Genomic DNA, 21,154 nt, shown 5'->3' with positions numbered 1-21,154 from the left:
TGGGGAACGGCGGCTGAGGGGCTCGCCTTGAGGGAAAATAACCGCCTCGAGGGGAAAATAACCGCCTTGAGGGGAAAATAACCGCCTCGAGGAAAAGGGTGAAACGTGTGGCGTTTAATCCCTCCGCCCGCACACGCCCGCTGTGACTGAGGGAAGCGAACGGAGGTGAACGCCTGGCGTTACCTGGGCGGCGAGGGCAGAGCAGAGCGGCCCTCGTGGGGCCGCTGAAATCACCGTGTACGTGGCAAGTAAACATTTTCTGTTCTCAATGTGTGACGTGTGTGGGGAAAAGAAGGCAGCAAGGGGGGTTGTGGGGTGCTTCAGCCGGTGCTGGAGAGAGCCCGGGCCCGCGGGCGGCCGCCCCCGGTCCCTGACCGCAGTGGCATGGCGGGCGGCAGCCACCACACGATGTTTAACTTAAAGCCGTGTGTCCCCACCCGTGTGCTTACCCACCCGCGCTGGCCTTGGGATTCAGCTCCGGCAGTAAATTGTCACTGCTTTCACCCACGCAGAATGCGTCACGATGAGCGGGGCTGCTGATCCCCTCCCAGAGGTGCCCCTGAACGCACTCAGCAGACTTTGGGAGAACTAATTTCTGCTTCTTTCCTTCTCCCGCAGCTGGAAGGACTCTCCGTGAGGGTGTTTGCGGTGCCTGCAGGCTGGCAGCTGTCCCCAGCCACCGAGCCCTCCATGGGGAAGCGCGTGGGTTACCTTGGGCTGTGATCACGCGGGAGATGCGCTGAGCTTGTGGGCTTCCACATCCACATTTCCCTTCCTGCACTGAGCACGAGATGCCTCTGAAACTGTGACAAATCACCTTTTTGCAGCATGTCTCCACTTCTATCATTAAGCCATCAAATGAATCTGAGTATTGCAGAAATCAGCCAGTGGTGTATTTGCAACACAGTTCAAATTTTTAACATCATGTAATGATGTCTAGAACGCTTCTGGTTTTGAAATACAGCACAAAATTGTACAAACCCCCCAATACTCTATATTCTCTTCCATGGGGGAACCTAATATTTAACTGGCAACTACATTCTGGTAATTATATAGTTAAAAGGCTAATACACTAAATATTAAGGAATATTTTACTGTGAATGTTGTCTTGGCAAAAAGATTTTTTACAAATGGCGCTCTCAGTTCTGTCTTCCTCTGAGATTCTTAAGAAGAAAAGTGTAGGAGAAAGGTTAGGGAAAACCCATTTTTGTTTTAAGATAATGAAGAATTAAAGTAGATAATCCTGAAAGTATACGTAAAACCTTCTAAATGGGTTGGCTTTTTAGCTTGGCCATCCTGTCGCAATCCACTTAATAGAATTTAAAAATTCAGAGCTTTTCACTTCTTCCAGATTAAAGTACTAATATAGTTTTCCATTTGTTTTAATTCCCATCTACCAACACACATAGGATAGGAGCACATCACACCCTAGGAATGGCTTGCTGATGGACCTGAGCCGTGCTTCTCCAGTTAATTGGCAGTGGGGTCCTGATTGCTGCATGTAGGCAATACAGCTGTAACACTATGACATCATCTTTTTTTTTTTTTTTTTTCCCCCCTTTATGTTTCTGGTAATTCAGGGCTAAATCTAAGGAGAGGCTTGGAAATCACTTTGATGCTGCAGCACCTGCTCTGCTGCTGTGCCTCTGTCTCCATGGGATGCTTGTCCAAGCTAGTTTACTGAGCAGCAGTTGCTAGTGTGAGTGTCTAGATGATCTGGGAAAAGGTAGTGTCTTGTGTCCTGCTTTTCTCAAAAATTAGGTTCTGCTGGGAATAAATGACATCTTTTAGACGCTTCCTGCAGATTGGACCACCTGAGAAATTTAGGCAGAACACCTGACTTCTGGGACCTAATAAGGAGAGCTAAACCTTTGGGAGCTTTTGGGATTTGTTTTGAGTTACTCAATTTAACCTGTCTGTTGTTGGGTCTTTGATCATAGAGCAGCTACATTTTTAGCATGCCTAGTGTCTGTTCGGAGAGAAACATTTTTAAATTGTTTTTATTGCACGGTAGATTGCAAATCCGTGTTTGATGTGTCTATCTGTGATCTGTGTGTACAGCAGTATCAAGTGGCTGGTACCTCTTCTGAAAGCAACTAATTGTCTAGAATTAAATTCAGATGCAAGTAGAGCTTTTTTTTCTTTTTTTTTTTTTTCCTTTTTTCTTCTTTCCTGCTTCATCTCAAGTTTTAAATAACTTCATGGGGGAAAAAAAAAAGTGAGGTTTTTTTTGAAAAACAAGATGACTGGTCTTATAGTCTGAAAAAATGTGAGAATGTAAAGTAATCTCAAGCAGCATTCACATTGGCCATATTTACTCCTCCAAGCAGTACTCCCCAGGACTCCTGCATAAATTGCAGTATCTTAAGAAAATGTCTACACATGGGATGGGTATTTTACCTCTGAGCACCCAGTCCACAGCATAGTTCCACTCACAGGTATCTCAGTGGTAATGCCCTCAGTAGTAGCTAGTTTTCTTCTTCACGTGGTTTTCCCAGTGGTAGTTAGTGAACTGTTTGGATGGTGTCTTTCTGACCATGGCTTTCTTTATGACTGCAGAAACTACTGCACTGGCCTATGTTGGGAGATACCTGGATGGTGGAAATGAGCAACCAGGAGGGGAAGGGCATGATTTAAAGTGGTTTTTTTTTTTCTGCTGATAAAAATCCCAATGGGCGTGTGACCTCCGGAGTATGCAGCACAGTATGTCAGCTCCATGAGACTTCCGAGCGGGCTCCTTGGTGTGGCCCACAGGAGCACTGCAGTGCCTGAGTTACATCCTGAGTTAATGCTGGGACTACTTCTTGGCTTCCCTTTCCCTCCACCGAAGCCCTCTCTGGTGCTTGTTTGAAAGTTTGCTTATTACTCACTGATTATTCCCAAGTGACTGTTTTCTGCTCCTGAATACTACATCTCATCTTCCTGTTTTTCAGAGAAATGATGCCCTGGAAATCAAATGCATTGCTTAGCGTTGGCAGCTCCTTCTCACTGTGTTAGGAGCTGCTTACACTCAGTATCAAATATGGACAGACTCTTCTTTAGCATCAGTTTGCAACTTTTCAGGAAAACTTCCAGGTACTTGACAGATACCATGTTATGTAAATAATGGCTTGAGCCCATCCTGCTTGATTAAAGAGCCTGCACTTATGTGCAGCAACAGAAAAGTTTAAGAAAGTCATTTATACTTGCATGCAGGCAGCTGGGTGTGAAAATAAGACAGGAGACTGCCTCCTTCAGGAGGAAAGTACAGGAAACGGTACAGCAAATCTCTTGCAAAAGCTGTTTGTGCATTCTTCAGATGATCCTGTTGTTCTCTGTCCGCTGTAGTCACAAGAGATTTGCATAGATGCTTCCTTCCTTCTTCAAGACTGTTTCCTGCTGCTGGTTGCTCATATTTTGGGTTCTGTTGTTGAATTTAACTGTAAGAGTTGGATTTTAGGAGAAAGGGGAAAGGAACAAGTTGAAAAAACACCTCTAATTTCACTGCGGCTTCTGAAGTCACTCAAAGACCAGTGGGGAATAGCAGAGTTTCTGCATGTTGGTTCTGCTTCACCTTCAGTGCTGCCTGATTTAGGACCAGGAAGTTTCCTTCAGACAGGGGTAGGTGTAGATAATGTATACAACTTCTTTACCGTTACACAAAGGAGTATAGGGTGTGCTTTCTGTGTAGTTAGAACTGAATCTTTACTTTTCCCCAGTTTCTCCTGTTTGGGATGTGTCACGCTTCAGAAGCTAGTTGCCATCTGCCCCTGTATTCAGTTGGGCAGAAGGAATAAATTTAGACCTCCCCTTTTTGTGTTTCAAGAAATCTTACGCTGACACCTTGGACACCTCAAGCCATGTGGGAGCAAGACAGGGAGATCAAATGCATATTTATGCATTTTGATGTCATGTGTGGGGAAGGCTCTACACTGTGAACTCCTGGAAAAATTATTATGAGAAAAACAGTATCCTGAGCAGCAAGGAGTTGGGCATGACTCGGTTTGGAGGTGAACAGGCATACCAGCTGTGAGCAGAGCTGGCAGCAGACTGCAGTGGGAGCAGAGTGCTGTCTCTGGAATGTATTTGTATGTGGACATGAGTGCCAATCTGTTCAGCCCTTCCTGTATCCTTTTCTTTTTCCTGGATGTGCCTTTAACTGGGTGTTGCCTAGCTGAGCGTGGTTAATGCGCTATTAGATTTTATGCCTTGTCAGCTGAGGATTAGCAACCAGAGTTTTGCAATGGCTGATGAGCAAGTGGTTGTGGAGTTGCTGTTCCTGAAAGGCTACATGTCTCAGAAAGACAGTGTGGTCTTTATGAAGATTTTAATTTTTAAATATTTAATGAGTAAAATATTTAACTAAAAATTAACGTACTCAATTTTTAAAGGAGAAAATACTTGACTAGTGTCCCATTCATGAGATGTTTTAATTTACTTTTCAGGAATCTTTTAAAAGTGCAGACAACATGCATTTGGATCTTGATTTGAATCATCTGAGGTGCTCATCTTGAAGGCAACAGGTTTGTTCTTAGGAAGTTCTTGTTGAGAAGAAACTAAATATTTCCATAGTAATTTTAGTTTGAAGGCATCTTGTTGTAGAATTTTACCTCTGCTTATACAGTGAAAATCTAGTAAATGCAGCACATAGCTGATGCCAGACGATGCATTTTTCAGTAGTGTTTCCTTGATTTGTGTAACCACAACGTGTTTTCCCTGTACAAGGTGTAACCTCGCCCGGTGCTCATGGTGACACGAAGAGTTTTTGAGGGAACTAAAAGAAAGAGGGGAAGAGCAAGGCCCTGAAAATGACATTCCATGAACCAGTAATTTGTAAAACCCAATTCATGGCTTGCTGGTCACTGTGACAACTAAAAATGTTAAGACTGAAGCCAGCATGAAGTGCAAGGTGTGATCCTACTCTTGTTATGTTGCTCACAAACAACAAAACAGAGCTCGTAATCTTCTGTAACCTTTTAGTATATTAGTACCTCCCGGTAAACTTCGATTTTAAACAAATTCTGTGGTGACACTTTCATTTAAAAGGAAGCTAAAAAGAGGGGAAATGTAATTTTATCCCATCCTCCATCTGAACAATTCAAAACTACATCTTTTGATTCTCAGCAAACAGCTTTTCTTAATTATTGGTTGAAGACTCATATGCCAGAGAGAGAAAATAAGTATTTATTTCCTGGTAAGGCTAATGAGAGTCACTCAGGACTCTTCTCTGTGTTTAATTTATTGACCAGCAAAGGTAAACTGCAGGAGTGTCTCCTAAGCACCTACATCCTTTACTGCATCCAGGCTGCAGGGTACTTCGGGGATCATGAGCATAACCTTTTCTGTGTTTGGTTTCTGTTGTACATGATGAGGATTAATGGTGGTTACCACCTGCAGAGGGTACTTTGATCTCTATCTAAAGTATGATCAGTGTTTACCCAGTACTGTTAGCTCTCTCTTTACTTGCACTGAAACCGTTTGCATAGTGCTAGCACTAACTCTAAACTAATCCTCTCTGAAAAGTCTTTTATCATAAACCAATTATTTTTCTGAGTGATCATTATTTTCACGTTAAAAAAAATATGCATGGTAAAATGCCTACTGTGTCAGGCAGTAAGTAATGGACCCTTTGTGGACACAATCAGGAAATGTGCCTTTTGTTTTCCTGCACCTGTTGCTGTATTACAAATAAAATCACCCAATGTTTTATTAAATAAAATGAGATGCCCTAATGAAATTGTACCAGCCATTACCAGGAAGTCTTTTGAAAACATTCAGCAGCTGCTGAGTCTCAGTTCATTTATACTGACAGAATTGTTTTGTCCTTCTTATGCTCTAAGGGGGAAGGCTGCAGTGCCATGTTGGTGTACAGCAGAGCTGTGGACCATTTCATACCACTCTCCTCTAACTCCCTTTGGAGTATTTGATCAGAATCAGTAAGAAATCATGCTGCTCAACAGGTAAGTACCTATGACTTGTAAAAGTTTGCCAGAAGTCAGTGTCCAGGTCTTCTAGCTAAGTGTTCTGCAAACAGGTAAAGCCGGTAAAGATCTACTATATTATTCTGATTTACAGAGAGGGATTGATCAGAGAGGTTAAGAATCAAGTCAGTCAACCCTTCTTGTTAGACAAAATACCTCGGTAGCCTGAGGAATCCTCTGGAGTGAGCTGGGGGTCAACCGTCTTCAATATAGCTAAATATCCCCCCTCTTTCTCTAAAGGTCCCTAACAGAACTGATCTCTCTGTCTCTCCTGTATTTAAAAATCCAGACATCTATCACATACCTGTGCTGGCAAGTCGGTGGAGACTCCTTCACCGAACAGACTGCAGTTCCTAACAAGAGTTGCCTAATTTAAAAGTTAATGCTAGCAGTAATCTTCATGCTAAATGCTGAACAGTAGATCTTACATTAAAACTGTTAAGTTGCATCATAACCACTTTGGATATTAGAAAATGTTTGATAAAGACTTTGTGGTCAAAATAGCATAACAAAATGTTTTGTTCAAACTTGCCCGATTCAAACATTTCTAGGTTTGGTTTTAAAAATGTATGAGAAGTAGTTGGAGGAAACATCAGCTGAGCAGTAAGTGATACAGCCCTCCCCTCCCACAGCCCCTGGGAAACCAACAGCTACTCCTGAGGGCAGGCAGTCCCTGAGCATCTCCTGCAGGACTCTTCCTCTCTGACCACTGCGTGTGAGCAGAAAAATTACCACCATAGTCTGTTTCCTGTCCCTGCTCTGTGATGTTACAAATTTGTGGATTTACTCCAAATTTATCCCAGTGCAACTACATGAAGAACTGAGACTTAGATGTAAAGAAGTAAGGCAAATATGAGCTTTCAGAGAAACCTTTCTCTGAAAAATTGATCGGAAATTATACGCTGCTGTGTGCTTCAAGCAGTTGTTGGTGAATGGCTTTGGCATCCCCAGTCTGGCCCACCATGAATAAAGTCAAGCCAGGGGTTCCCCTAGCTCTTAGGATTGCTTTATTTCCCAGCCAGTCTTTTTGAGCCCATCCTACTGGTGTTTTCAGTCACCTTGAGATGGCCCTTCTCTCTTAAAGCACTAACCTGAGGAGGAGGAGTGAAAGAGGGAAGTGAATTTGGATGATAAAGGGAGTCAGCTCTCCCTTAGTAAGTTATGGCCAGAGCATCTTTCACGGGGTCCTTAAGGCCCAGCCCTGTTTTGAAATCACCAAGTGTTGCCATTGGAGCCGTGTGTTAGGATTTGGCACCTCTCTGGCTCACAGACTCAACACCTCCCTGGTGCTGGTATCCCAGTGTCCAGAGCCAAAGCCATGAGCTCTGTCAGCCTGGCTGGCCCAGAAGGGGCCACAGGCCAGGTGAGTCCTAATCTCCTGCAGAGTGGGGCCTAGGCCTGTCCTCTGAAAGGCAGGATATAGCATTGCTTGAAGATCCTGTCTTCTACTCCAAGCTGATGGCAACGCAGGGCACCTAGCTCAGAATAAGGCAAATTTGGGGGATGAGGAAGAGGGGAAGGATGCATTCCTGTTAGCAACAACTGGGCTGCGTTGTCTGCAGTCAGGCCCACAGGGACCAAGAGCTCATTTAGGCTCTGGAACACCCTGTGATGGGGAAGCCAGTTGTCTCTCCTCACCGTGGCATCTCAGGGAGAAAACCAGAGGTACTGATCCTTCCCTCTTCCACAGTGGTCTTTTCCCCAGGTGTTATTTAGGTGTATTTTATTTTGTGAATTACTTGGGTTTTGGCTGGAGTATGTAAGTTGTGGCCTGAGGATAGCAAGGGGTGAGCATCTCAGCAACTGCCTGAGGGAGGAAAAGGGCAGGGTGCAACAGCAAAGTGGGTGAAAAGGGTTTATTTACTCTTGAACCCTGTCTGCCGACAGATCCAAGAGGGGTTCTGACAGGGACTTCCAACTGCTGCCAGTAAAACTGCAGCTGGAAGAGGATGATTCTGTTGCCCAGTGCTTTTGATGCCAACTGTCAGGTTTGAATAATCCTTTGCTGTCATTATGACCCCATTAGAAAAGAAATCTGTCCTCAGAGGAGCTGGGGAGCCACCCTCTGAGGCAGGTGGCTGCAGTAAGGGGCTAAGCCAGGCAGGTGTATTTTCCACATGTCTACATTTACTGTTTACATCGTCCACATGTAACGTTTCCGTAGGGCAGGTGGTTCTGTTAGCCTCCCTCCTGCTCTGAGTAAAGGCAGGGGAGTCCTGGGTGCAGTGTCTTCTAAAAGGTGTCTGAGGAACTCAGACATTCTCCATCTTTATCTGCCCTTCTTGATGCTGTGTGATGCTCTGTGAACTCCACCTGGTATTGATTCCAAACCAAAAAAGGCCTAAACAAACAATTTATATATATATATCTATATCTATATATCTCCCATAAAATATATGCATTAAAGAAGGTCAGAAAAATCTGCTGTATGACATATAGCAAGTGAAAGGAAATGTTCCCCCTGAGCAGCTGCTACAAAGGTACTTTGCTATTAGAAAGTTGCTTATCATCACAGGTACAAGCATCACCAGTGCTGTTAACATTTCTACAGATAAAGAAATATGCAAGTTTGTCAAAGAATAATTTTTAATTATTTTTTAATAGCTAGAGAAAGATCTGCCTTTGGTTAAGAACACCGGAACATGAGCGAGCTGAGCAGGTATCCATTCCAGAGTGTATTCATATTTGGGTGTAACATTACTAAATACTGATCTGCATTGAATATTCATTTGTGTTTTACTAGTAATTATTTAATTCCAAAAAAAGTTAGGAATAATTGTATTTTCTTTCCAAGAAAAACAATCAGAAAATTATATTGTGTATATAAAACACTGGGAGGGGTATCAGTAAAACCACTATAAAATATTATTGCAGGAAGGACATTTTAATAGACTAGTTATTTAAATAATTTTTCACTAAATATATGTGTATATATATACTTGTTCCTATAAGGTCACCCTAGACTCTAGAAGTTAAAAGTCAAAAATCACTAAGAAGGACTTTGAAATACCTGATATAAAAGGGGCCTGATGACTAAATCAACATGTCCAAGTACCTTTGTGATTTTCTGTTGGTGGGCTGGAAGTGTTTGTCAAGATACTGTAAGTCCACACAGTTTTACTATTCCTGGCATATTGTAATTACTTCTGTCATTATCTCATTCCAAAATAATTCTGAGGTATTTGGGGAATACTTGTAGAAAATGCTGGATTACAGAAAGGGTCACAAAGTCCTTTCCTCAGCCACTGAACAGCTCCAACAATCTCTCTTACTTCCCACTGCCTCAGAAGATTCAGTTGTTCACTGCAGATCAGGTGAAAGAGTTTAAGGCCAATTTAGTTCTACAGCTGTCTGAGCTTGGAATGCTATTTAAGGTGACACTACAAATTTTTGATAATTAATTTTGCAAGCCAGCCCACAGGTGGGTAGCACTGTCATGTCGCACACCCCCACTTAATGGGACGCAGGTGACAGTATTACTATTTATTATTTGACCATTTCAGCTTTTATTATTTTACTTTTAGGAGGAAACATCTGGAGACATGACTGAAATCCAGTGCATTTCTTCAAAAAGCAGCAGTGGCTCAGGTGCCCGCTGCAAGCGGCCAGACCCACTGCCAGCTCTGCCCCGTGCTCTGCCTGCTCAGGGTGCAGCAGCGCTCTCCCAAGGGCTCATTTGCAAGAGGTCGGGCACCCTTGGTTTAGCTCCCACGGGAAGCAGCAGGAATTTAACATAACCAGCTACAAGGATGTCTTCACAACAGAGATTTTCTTAACTCTGCCCTTAAAGTCAGTAAGAACTTTGACATAACGATATAAAAAGGGCCTGATGACTACCTCAACATGGCCAAGTACCTTTGTGATTTTCTCTTGGTGGGCTGAAAGTGTCAGGATAAAAAGCTGCAGTCCTTGCTCTTCAGGGCAGCTGTCCCAGGAATTCCAGCGCCAACAAGCCCAAGATTCGAGCACAAAGGCGGGCAGCAACCTTCTCAGCACTAGGTGTGGAGATGGGAAATGCTCAAAGGAAACCGGCCTCTGCCAGAGCAAAGCGCAGTGTCTCAGAGCCGCTGCTGAGCACGCGAGAAGGCAGCTGCTGGCCAAGACACTTCGTCATCACGAAGTGCAGACCCGAGGAAGCTCCTGAAGGCAGCAGCAGGACTGCGTTAGCTATTTTAATCAGTGATGGCATGCATGTGTCCAGCAGTCAAGCTGTTTAGGAAATGGGTCCTTTAATTTTTAATGTATTAATAAAAGAAGTGATCCAATTTATCTGTTTCCTTTAGACTAAGAGATTCAAGATTAAGGAGATTTAAGAAGCAAACACACCATATCCATGAATTATCAGTGCACCCATTACGAGGTATGTGTTTGCACAGCCTGAAAAATTAGTATCTTCATCCAAAACGCCAATGCTCCCCCTTTCTTCCAGCAATTTAGAACAGGAAAAGAAGTTCTCCAAGTCAGTTATTAAAACACCAGGCTTACCCTTATCTCCTCTGAGTAGATTCAGGAGACAATAAAATCTGTAGTTACTGTTGAAGTCATCTAGAGGAACGATGCCAAGTGTTAATTCTTCAGTGCTTAGTTAACCCAAACATCCAGTCCGTCCTCCGACCGCCCAGCAGAAAGGGATGCGCAAGAGAAACTGCACAAACTACTCCAAGGTATTTATAAACAAATTATTAATGGTCACTTCATATTAGCTTTGAGTTCCCTACATTTCTGAACAGATGAACACTCTCCTGCATCTTCAGTTTAAAAAGTATTCCAGTTCCAGAATATAGAAAGTTTTAACATTAAGGCATACATACAGCTATGTTGTTTGCTTTCATTTAATTAAGATCAATTTACTCATACTCAAATACATGGAATGTTGGCACAAAACTAAAGCTCTTGTGGAACAGCTACCAATCATACACAAATATTCTGTGAGGTCCTCTTGACTTGCATTTCTCCGATAGATACACCACAAAATGGCTTTAATAATACAAACCAAATGCTGGATCAAATCTCTAAATAATAAGTAGCAGTTAAAGTAAATGGTTTGCTTTATTTGTAAATTATGTACAGAATACATTTTATTTTTTGTAATTATGATGGAGCAGGAGAAAGAAAACAGCCATCATTTCCAAACCGTGCTGCTTCCTTCACCCGCTGGAGATGACATCTTTCTCTGAACCAGATGTACAAAACCAGTTTGGATTTCCTCAGTTGCTGGCACGCAGTCTGGAGAAAGAGAGAACACTGCAGCCAAATTCAGCACTACCAGCTTTTATATTTTCAGCAAAATACTTCTGCTAAAACTAGTATTCTTAGGAGAGTTTTCACAATTTTTTGAAAACAAAGTCAAGAAAAATATCAACAAAGCTGTGGGCTAAGAAGGGCTTTACCTAACTAGCTATCAAATGAGTATAACTAGGAATAATCTGAGATTTGGTCATTCAACTTTTACCTGTTTTACAAAAGCAAGTTTGAGAAGCTAAACTAATTGACCAGTTATGCAAGTACCAGAAAACTATGGTTTTCAGTATGTTTGAGGACAATCTGGGCAATCTATCAATCAATAGAAAACTTGTCAGATTGATAAAACTTCTGTGAATGGCTATTAATGATTAACATAGTACCAAGTAATCAAGTTAATGGTTAAAAAAAAATGAAGGAACTAGATATAAAACCGTTTGGTAACATGTATATTTCAGCAAACAAAGATGCTACTGTATGGTCTATGTTTTGGTGATCAGCCAACAAAGAAAATCCAACCATTTGCACATACGTAGTCCCAAAAACCACAGTGAGTTATGATTTTTCATGTGAAGGCCTGCTTTCGGTATCTTCCTCCTCTTCCTCTTCACAATCCCCTTCGTCCGTTTGCTGTTCCAGTTCCTCTTTTGTGATCATTTCAAAGTCGTTTCCATTTCCACTACTGTGCTGGGACCGGTCATCTTCACGCCTGTCACTGTCAGTGTCTGAATGCCGCTCTCCTCCCGAGCCGTCTGTTCCTGAGTTCCTTGTTGCTTCTGTTTTCCCATCCTCCTCTTCCTTCTTCTCACTATCTGATTTCTCCTCGCTGTCATATTTTTGCTGCTTTTTGGATTCTGATTTTTCCTCTTTCTTTAAGTCTGCTTTTGGTCCTTTGTATTCGTGTGTGTACAGGGGCCTGAAGGAGTCAATGAATCCCACGTCCGCTGTAAGGTTGGGCAGGAACCAGAAGTGATGCCTTCCTCCAGTGATGAGCCAGATGATAAGGAAAAGGATGCAGCGAGCTGTATTTTAAAAAAAAGGGACATTTGGGTTTTTAATGTAAACATCCACACTGCACAGCTACAGTGTAAGAGGTATCCCCTACTAAGCCCCACCCCAAGGCAGGGACAGGGGCGACCCTGAGGGAGAAGCCCCCACTCCACAACAGCACTGGGGGATGGTTTGTTCTTGGCACGGATCTTATCTGTGATTTAGCCCCAAATACCCTCTGCTACAGAAATAGATGTGAAAGAAAGCGCTGAAATCCTGGTTACGCCATTCTCACCACTGAACCTGTTCTTATGTACAGTTCTTGGGTTTGTTTTGACTTTTTTTTTTTTTTTTTCTTGAAACAGAGGCAGTGATGCGATCTCCACTCTACGGGGGACACAAAGAGGTGACAGAAGCATGAGCTTTCTTTCTTTCTTTCTGTGGCACAACTGTGACACCCAGTGGGCAGGAGGGAAATACATCCGCGGCGCCAGCCTGGCTGCTGCCGACAACAAGCCACCCTCTCGTCTCCCAGTACATCTCAGACCAGGTTTAAGCACCTGGTTGGTCTCTGCCTTTCTAGACCCCACCTGCTGAGACGGCGAAGCCAACACTTACCAACGGCAAGAAGAAGAATACTGGCGACAAAACAGCCTGCGCCTACGCTGAGGTAATAGACACCGACACGCATTTCTGCTGGCCACAGCGGGAACAGAGTTGCAGCTATAACAGCAATCACTGAGTAGAGAGATAAGGAGAAAAGCCTGTGATTAGTTTTTCCTGGTATGTGGATAAAAATTCTAGGCTTACTAGTTATTCCAGGCTTAGCATAGTACAAGTTACTGGTAGTATTTTAGGCCTTGACTGAAACCTTGTCTAGTCCCATGGCTCTGGGTAGAGACACATGATTTAGCAACTGTGTGTTTGGTCAACAGAGCAAAGAGAGCTCCTCTGAGGAGAGGGCACGAGCTAACGGGTGAGCAGGAAGCTGCCTAAACCCCACACAGCAGGAAACAGGCACGGGGAGCTGGGTGAAGATGGTAGTGGCCCCAGGAACTAGTCAGAGGCCTGACTATGGTGCCAGGGGATGACACAGATTCTCGGGAAGGGTGGTTCTCCCAGGGCAAGGAAGCTGGAAGTTACAGGTCAAGGGCGTTAGACCAGCAGTGCAATTATCTGTTAGCTCACCGATGTCAGTTAGCATCAGTGCTAGGTTAGATTAACAAAATAAAAGCTGACTGGGCTTATCCTACACAAATACAAGTTCTAGGGTCAGAAAGGTATCGTTCAAAGTTTAAAATCCCTTTAACATCATCTACATTTTTATATAACCCACATTTGCCTATCGGACAACTTCCTCATTAGCTTAAAGCAAGGGAAATAAACAGCTTGCAAACTTGTGCCAAGTTTCAGGCATTTGCTAAAGCACATTTCGGCTTTTTCTTTTTATCATGTGTAGCCCCTCTACCCCAAGATCAAGATCCTTATGACTGGTATCAAATCATGCTGAAACTGAAGTGCAAAAGCTTTGTCCAGAAGAAAGACAAATTTCCCCGAGGACAGACAGGCCTGTTGATACTGTGCTTACATTTGTGACGTGCTCACCAATATCTACTCTTACTTACCAAGGACAAGTCCCATGGCAAAAGTTTTAAAGTGAACGGGGTCATAGATCCACACATAGACCTAGAACAGAAATGATCTGGTTTACACTTGGAAAACAAGCTCTCTGATATAGGATTTCATTTATTCCCTCACCCGAGCGCTCATCGCCGTGTTGTCACACTGGGCGCTGACCAACAGGCGCAGCGGTCAGCACCGTGTCATGGCAGAGGCCAAGGGGCTGCACACCTGCAGCCCCACACCCACTGCCTCAGCCAGGAGGGGAAGAAGGAAGGGAAAGGGTTTCCATACTGTGTTAGAAAACCAGTGGAAGTCTCAGACTGGACCTGTCAGAGAATTACTTCATGAAAGAAGCTGTACCCAGAGTAACTTACAAGTGACATAAAATCCCAGGGAAAGCCATCAGACAGTAAAACCAATGAGGAAATGAAAAATTCAGAAGTATGACTGAATCAAGGTTTGGTTTTTATCTTTCTTTGCTCATTACTGTTGCTCAGCATGAAACCAAAAATCTTGTAAAAAAAGGAAAAAGTTTCTCAGGTCCACCAAGTGGAAAAAAGAAATACTTCTAGCTTTTGAAGAGATTCCCTTAAGAGAAAAAAAAACAGACTGAACATAGGGAACAAAGCAACCAGCTATAATGCTCCATTCAGCTTCAGTTTGATGGCCTTGGGCAAGTGTAACCACACCCTCTGTTCCACAGCACACCCTTATCTAAATGTCTGCAGGTGCAACACTGTACCAAATGTTGGTGCGAGAACTGTGGATCCATTGAATCAGATTTGCTCAGCCTTATTGAAAAAAACTCCAGGGTAAAGTGCAGGATTTTCTGAACTAGAAAAACAGGATTTATTTTTTTTCTTGCCAAACTAAACAATTTGAACCTTAGCTATTAACTGTGAAAAGCAGCTGCTGATCACAAGAAACCAGCAACCTCATAGCAGATGTGTTAAAAGGAACTGCCAGGAGGACACCTTAGAGGCTCTAATACAGTTTTTCAGTGTGATGCAACAAGTATTTAATCTTCTTCTCACAGGGTATGAAAGTTGACTATACACAGGTGCAGCTCTGCTGCCAGTCAGCTGTTCTGTGAGCCCAAACTGGTGACTGGGCAGTAAGACAGTGTGTAATATTCAGTGTTTGTTAAGTGCAAAATAATGAAGAAAAGGGAAAAACCAGCTCCAATGTAAATACACAAGGATTGGCTCTAAATTAGCTACTAAAAAAAGCTCTTGGGAGTGGCAGTTCTTAAAAAAAGTCAGTTGATTAATAAACAAAAATTTAAATTATGTTAAGACAAGAGGTAAATACTGGTTTACTGCAAATACAGTCCTGCACCCTCATTCCGAATGCTGCATGCCATCCTGGTTACTCCATGTAAAGACAACAGGGAGGATCAGAGGTGGGTGTGATTCTACACGAGGTGGGATGAAACAGATAAAGGCAGGTGTAAAAGAACTGACCAAGAAAAGTAAAATAAAGGAAACATATTTTCTGCACAAGTGGTTTATTTACAGCGTGCACTGCTATGTCTGTTTGATGACCAAAGGTATACAAGAATCCTAGGGGAGATTCCGGTACAGCGACACACAGCAGAGCACTGTATAATTTGCTGGAGTAAAGAATCACTTAAAAGTACAAATGTAACTGTACATTACAGAGCTGCTAAAGAATTCAATTCTTTTGCCAGGAAAGCAAAGAGAACTATTTAAGACCAGTTTCAGTGGTAAAGCCAGGATTAGAATCCAGGAAGGCCCCGGCGTCCCCTTCTCTGCTCAGATCACAAAGCCAGGCAGCCTCTGGCTGGCAGGTATGTTTGATTTCCCCTCTTGCAATCCAACACTGTGTCCTAAAAGACTTGTGTTTCGTTTAGAAATATTTCACTGTGCCACAGGATAACTGGGGCTGGAAGGGACCTCTGGAGGTCCCTTGTCCACCCTCCTGTTCAAAGCAGGGTCAGCTGTGAGGCCAGCCCCTGTTAGGCAGGGCTTTACCCAGTCCTTCTTGAAAGCCTCTGGGCACGGTGGCTGCAGAACTGCTCTGGGCAGCCTCCGTTACACCCTGAGGACAAACATTTCACCTCACAGCCACTAACACCTAAACAAGTGGCAATTAAGTTTTCTATTAGATTTTTTTTTAAAGTTACTGTCCTACATTTATCTCCCTCTAACCTCCTTGCAAATATCTAAAAATCTGATGTTTCAAGATCATCACATTGCCATTAATTTTTCATGTTGAGAAAGTTTGCAGAAATCCAGTAAATTAACCTATTATCTGACAATAAAACATTGACGACTTTCTAAAAGTACCCATAAATCTTACCTCATTTCCATCTAAGAAAACTTGGTCTTCATGTGGCTCAAGTTTGAATTTCCTCTTAGTTTCCTTTTTCTTGGGTGTTCCTGGGGTCTCATCCTGAGGACAAACACAAGTTATATAGCTATTAAAAAAAATACAAACAAAATAATAATTTCTAGTATTTTAATATATTGAGTCTGATAACTTCCCACAAACTTAAGATCACTTTTACACCTTTTTTTTTTTTTTTTTTTAAGTAAAGACACTTTATTTCCTCCTGTTCTTATTTATCACTAACTGGGTACCTCAAAAATAAAATTGTAAGGAAAGAGATATCTTATTTTTAATTAGTGTCTAAAGACTGGACTGTGACTTCAGGATTATGTTATGTCTTCAAATGCACAGCAAAGCTCTACTGATAACAAAGTCTGCATGAAGATCAAGAACAGGGTACAACGATTCATAAGCACTAACCTGATCAGAATTATTTGGTACCTTGGTGCCATATTTACCACAGGAGCATCCTTTGAGAATCAGGTTCTGCCTGTTTATTCTGTATCCTCCTCGATCTCTTTTGGGATCTTGTGCTTCCTTTTCCCTGTCTCCTGTTTCCTTCCCTTTCCTTATTTCTTTGCTTTAAAACTAACAAATCTCATTTTTGTTCTGTGTTGTTCTTCAAGTTCCTACCCACAGGCTTATATAATCCCCTAAAATATGAGTTCAATAGTTAACGATTAGTTTAAAAATTAACATATTTAATAATTTAACTCTCCAGATGACAGGGAGTTGGAGGAGTTTACAACTTTCATATTCAGCATTTTAAAGTATTCAAAGAGCTGGGTAATTGTATACTGGCTTCTATATTTGGACTGCCAGCAAGATTATTTATAATTCTTTTATTAGCTGTGTAGCTTTCTTCTGAGATCCAGACCTTCGTACAACAGGCAGACTGCATCTCTCACCAAGTGCCATTGTTTCACTTGGGAGTGTCTGAACAGGAATAACTTTTGAGCACTATCCCCTGAACTCTCCCTGGATTCATAACACTCCTTGCAGAAGAAAAAAACATATCCCCTCGTCAAGTTTCTCCCGCAGGTCATTAACATTTTAATTTAGGAATTCTGTTCTGCTAATAAATAAATCAGGAATGAAAGCATGAAAAAACCCACATGAAAACTTGTACAGTAATAACAGTTTAAACTTTATCTGTGTGTGTCTTGATGCTAACATACACTTGTACAAAGCATTGCTGCCTGCTGCAGCTGAAGACAAATAGTTTTTGATTAACTCAGTCCACATTAGGAGACGATGAGGTACGCAAAGGCCCAACTGAAGCCTCTTTCTTGATCTAGATCAAAACTCCAAGTTTGAAAAAACCTGGATATTTTAGAGATGAAAACAGGCATGAAAAAGGTATGTTATATTTTAGAACCATCAACCACATTTTCAAACCAACATAATCTGTTAATGTATTCTCCGTTACAGGTTTGTCTCTTCTCTTACCGATAGCACTTACCTTCTTACACTCCTCTTTTTCACCATCCTTTTTCTTTTCCTTTTCTTTCTCCTTCTTAGTTTTTTCGTCTTTGCCACTTTCCTTCTTGCCCTTTTTCTCCTCCTCTTTCCCACTCTCAGCCTTTCCTTTTTCCTTTTCTTTCTTCGTATCCTTTTCAGGTTTCATTTTCATCACTTTCAATGCTCGATGAAAGAACTGTTTTTTCAGGAGTCTTAAAGCAAAAAAAACCTGATACATTTAAGCGTGGTTGTGATAATAATGTTTACACTCATGCTATTAAATAACACTCTAGATTATATAATATCATCATGAATAGCAGGATTGAAAGACAGCGGTCACCCATCATCTGCTCTATTTGCAAGTAAATACACCAGACCTAGTTATCCTGTGTCTCACCTCTTGCTTGACTTTTTTTTGTTCACCTGCTCAAAACTGGGTAAAAGTTTTCTTTTTACTTTTCTGTGGCAGCATTTTGCCTAGATTTAAATGAAAAGATGTAGGATGGAGAAACCCACCAGGTCAATTTACTTATCTTTCCCGTTAACACAACCCCATCCAATACTTATTTTCAAGTTCATGTCAATGTATTTCATAGCAAAAGTAAGGAAGTGGGCATACGGCTTATTGAGTTCCTCTGCGAGAGGTGCAGGATGAGTAACAGCACCCTGTTGGAACTGCAGTGCATGTGCACAGATCCCAGTCAGGGCACCTACAAACATACCTTAGAGTGAGAGTATCTACGGCCTGTGAGGCACCAGGAAACAGTGTTTATAGTCTTAAGGTTGTCACCAACCAGTAACAACACCCTGGAAAGGATCACAGCAGCACAGAATGCCGCTCATCAGACTGCGAGGACACAGCAGGCTGGGAATTCCAAGCACTTTCACATCAAAAATCCTGGTCCTATCGATTTGGTTTCTCACGCCTCTTGCTGCAGACCAGATCCTTACGCTGGACTGCTCCTTGAATTAGGAAAACTCACTGAAGGGAGAGGAGTCATTCTACAAATTAGGTTTACGCACATGCTGGCTATCAAGCAAAGTTGTTTCAGATATATAAAACAACCTTCCCTCAGACAACTGTTGACGTGGCTTCTCTTTCCAGCAACAGAAAAATCACTTGTTTGGGAGAAACTACTTTTCTTCACAGCTGGAAGTTTAGGAGGCTCAGGTACAGGGGAGGTCTGGCCTGCAGGCCAGCTCTTTCACTTGAGGGAGCTACTTCTGGCTCTGACAAATATCAGGGCTGAGCAAGACCTACGGCTTGGAGCAGGCAGCCGTGGTGCCAGCGCAGCCACAGCTAGGTCCCAACACGGGACAGACCTTGACACAACTACTGAGTCCAGGCTGCTCACTGATCCCGACTTGGCAACGCTCTACAGATCCACTGAACAAAGCATTATTGATGAAGCTTATTTGTGAATCTCTCAAAAGAAATTTGCTGAACTGAGATCAATATGTACTGGGAGACCTTATGTACTGGAATAGTTTATGAATTCAGTTAGTAACTTGTTTTAAATACATGACTGACTGATGCAGCTGACACAGGATGAAGGAACAGGATATGATACTTGTTTTTTGTTTGACAGGGCAGATAAAACAAGCAATAGCCACACCAACAGAGTTAAGGTACTTGTTTTTAATGAGTACGAGACTAAGCAGCGTCTTATAATGAAGAGATTGGTTTTGTATTAAGATATTCCTCCATCCCTTCCAAAAGGCAAAGGAAGTGGACAGCACTAATGTTTAAAAGTCTAAAACCAGCTTTGCTACCCAAAGATGGCCTTAGCATTATTAGCAATACAGAGGTGAGCACGAGAAACCCAACTGCAGATGTGGTATGGTACCAAACAGATCATCAGGGCACGAAACAATACTGGTGATAAAAACCAGTGCCGGGAACAGAGGGTGGAACTGATTTTCTGCATGCACTACAGGCATCCTTTACACTGCTGGAGCTGAAGGACTTCACCAACTGTCACCTCATCTGATGCTTTAGTAACTGAAGAACAAACACACAGACTCCTAACTCAGTCCATAGAGACTCTGGGATGCAAAACTACTTTTTTTTGCTTGCATTAAAATACTGCTTTTATTCTAAACTTTCTTGAAGAAAGTAAAAGGATTGAAGTTCAAATACAGAATCAGCCCTGCCTCAGGCCTGGAACTGGTGGGGGGAGAATCTCACCTTGCTGGATGGCCATCTAAGAGAGGCCAGAAATAAAAGACTAAATATTAGCCATATTCTTCTTTTCTAAGTAGCTTTCACAGAGCTCTCCAAGTGTAGGCAGCCCTCTTAACCCTCATGTCTGCCCCAAACCAGGCACAGCCAGAATAAGCCATTCACCTAACAAAGCACTTGGTGTACACTAAGCAGCAGGGACACACCACCTGAGAGGCATAAATCAAACCTCAAAGTCCAGCTTCCGCCACGATGGCAGACGGGTCCGCAGGAATGAGAGATTTGAGAGCTCTGACCCTACTAACTTCAAATAACTATAAAATTTAGAAAAATCGTTTTGTTCATCGTGCTGCCCTAAGCAGCATAATGAAAGCATGAAAGAGTTTTGAGAACAAAGATGATGAAACAACATTATTTCCACCCTCAAACACAGAAATAAAAATACAGTAATTTTTACGTACAACCACAGATGTTTTAGACTGCACAAAGCCAAGTGAAATTGCTTCCTAAATAACAAAGACATCTTGACAACTACAGTCATTAATAAAACTGATGAATTAGGCTAGGTCGCACCTGTTGCAGTAATCAACTACAGACTCTCGGGTTGTAAATAAAGCTTCTTCTCCTTTCTTTGCCTTCGCCCATTTAGAATCCAGGAGGCAATCCACAGCTTTGGAGGCTAGAGGGAAAAATGGAGTTAGAAATATTTATTTTAACATTTAGTCTACATTCCTTGAACCAAATCAACCAGTCCCTTCTCGTGATGCTCCACATCCTCTTAATCTTTAAAGTAAGACTAGCCACTATTCTGAAATACAGCACTCCTGACAGCCACACACCTTTCAATCACAGATCAAAAAGTTTATTGTGTTTGCTTCAGGCTGATAAGATTAATTTTATGGCTATCTAATGCCAAGATAAGTTTTCAAAACCAAACTGTAAAATCAGTCCTTATTAGATAAACCACTAATAATAAAGACAGGCCCTCCCACACACCGCAAGTACAATGTTAGAAGAAGAAAGTTTCATTCCCTGGTTAAAAGTAACCCTACCAATAAAATAATCCACTCGGTGGCCCATCATGTTGGTGGATTTTGTTGGACAGTTGAAACGTAAGTATTTAGCAACAGCCTTCTCCTCTTTGAATGGCTCACCAACCTCCTGTAAAAGTGCAAAATTAATACAGTTTGAAACACATGGGAGAGACACTCATTTCAGCTTAAAAATCAGATATTGCAAAGTTTTTGTTTTTTTATGGCAACGTATAAATAATAAAACATAGAAGATGTGAAAACAGTCACTTTTCCCAAGAATTTCTGTCTATATAAAGCAAAAAAAGCATTCC

The 21,154-nt window shown here is 42.1% G+C and overlaps 1 protein-coding gene and 1 long non-coding RNA gene across 2 annotated transcripts; one reads left to right on the top strand and one right to left on the bottom strand.

The window, feature by feature from the left end:
* The first annotated feature begins 5,825 nt into the window (after window positions 1-5,825).
* Window positions 5,826-11,614, top strand: LOC113483376. The gene is made up of 2 exons (XR_003399022.1): window positions 5,826-5,939; window positions 10,244-11,614. It is a non-coding gene; the product is annotated as an uncharacterized LOC113483376 (long non-coding RNA).
* On the bottom strand, window positions 10,624-21,002 carry SEC62 (SEC62 homolog, preprotein translocation factor). Its single transcript, XM_026854887.1, has 7 exons — window positions 20,862-21,002; window positions 20,383-20,488; window positions 17,629-17,839; window positions 16,137-16,229; window positions 13,817-13,877; window positions 12,810-12,929; window positions 10,624-12,223 (listed from the first exon to the last, which is right to left on the bottom strand). The coding sequence occupies exons 1-7, from the start codon at window positions 20,890-20,892 to the stop codon at window positions 11,757-11,759; spliced, it is 1,089 nt and encodes a 362-aa protein (XP_026710688.1). The 5' UTR covers window positions 20,893-21,002; the 3' UTR covers window positions 10,624-11,756.
* Window positions 21,003-21,154: the final 152 nt, after the last annotated feature.

The sequence above is a fragment of the Athene cunicularia genome (genome assembly GCF_003259725.1).
Source record: "Athene cunicularia isolate RWA chromosome 9 unlocalized genomic scaffold, athCun1 chr9_part1, whole genome shotgun sequence".
NCBI lineage: Eukaryota > Metazoa > Chordata > Aves > Strigiformes > Strigidae > Athene > Athene cunicularia.
Note: the sequence above shows the minus strand (reverse complement) of the source record. Positions and strands in the feature narration are given on the sequence as shown.

Coding starts and splice junctions, on each gene's coding strand:
- SEC62 (XM_026854887.1), bottom strand. CDS start 20,892: ATGATGGGCCACCGAGTGGATTATTTTATTG. Junction 20,489..20,861: donor CCGAGTGGATTATTTTATTG/GTAGGGTTACTT, acceptor TTTTCCCTCTAG/CCTCCAAAGCTGTGGATTGC. Junction 13,878..16,136: donor TTTTCTTAGATGGAAATGAG/GTAAGATTTATG, acceptor TTTCTGTTCTAG/GTCTATGTGTGGATCTATGA.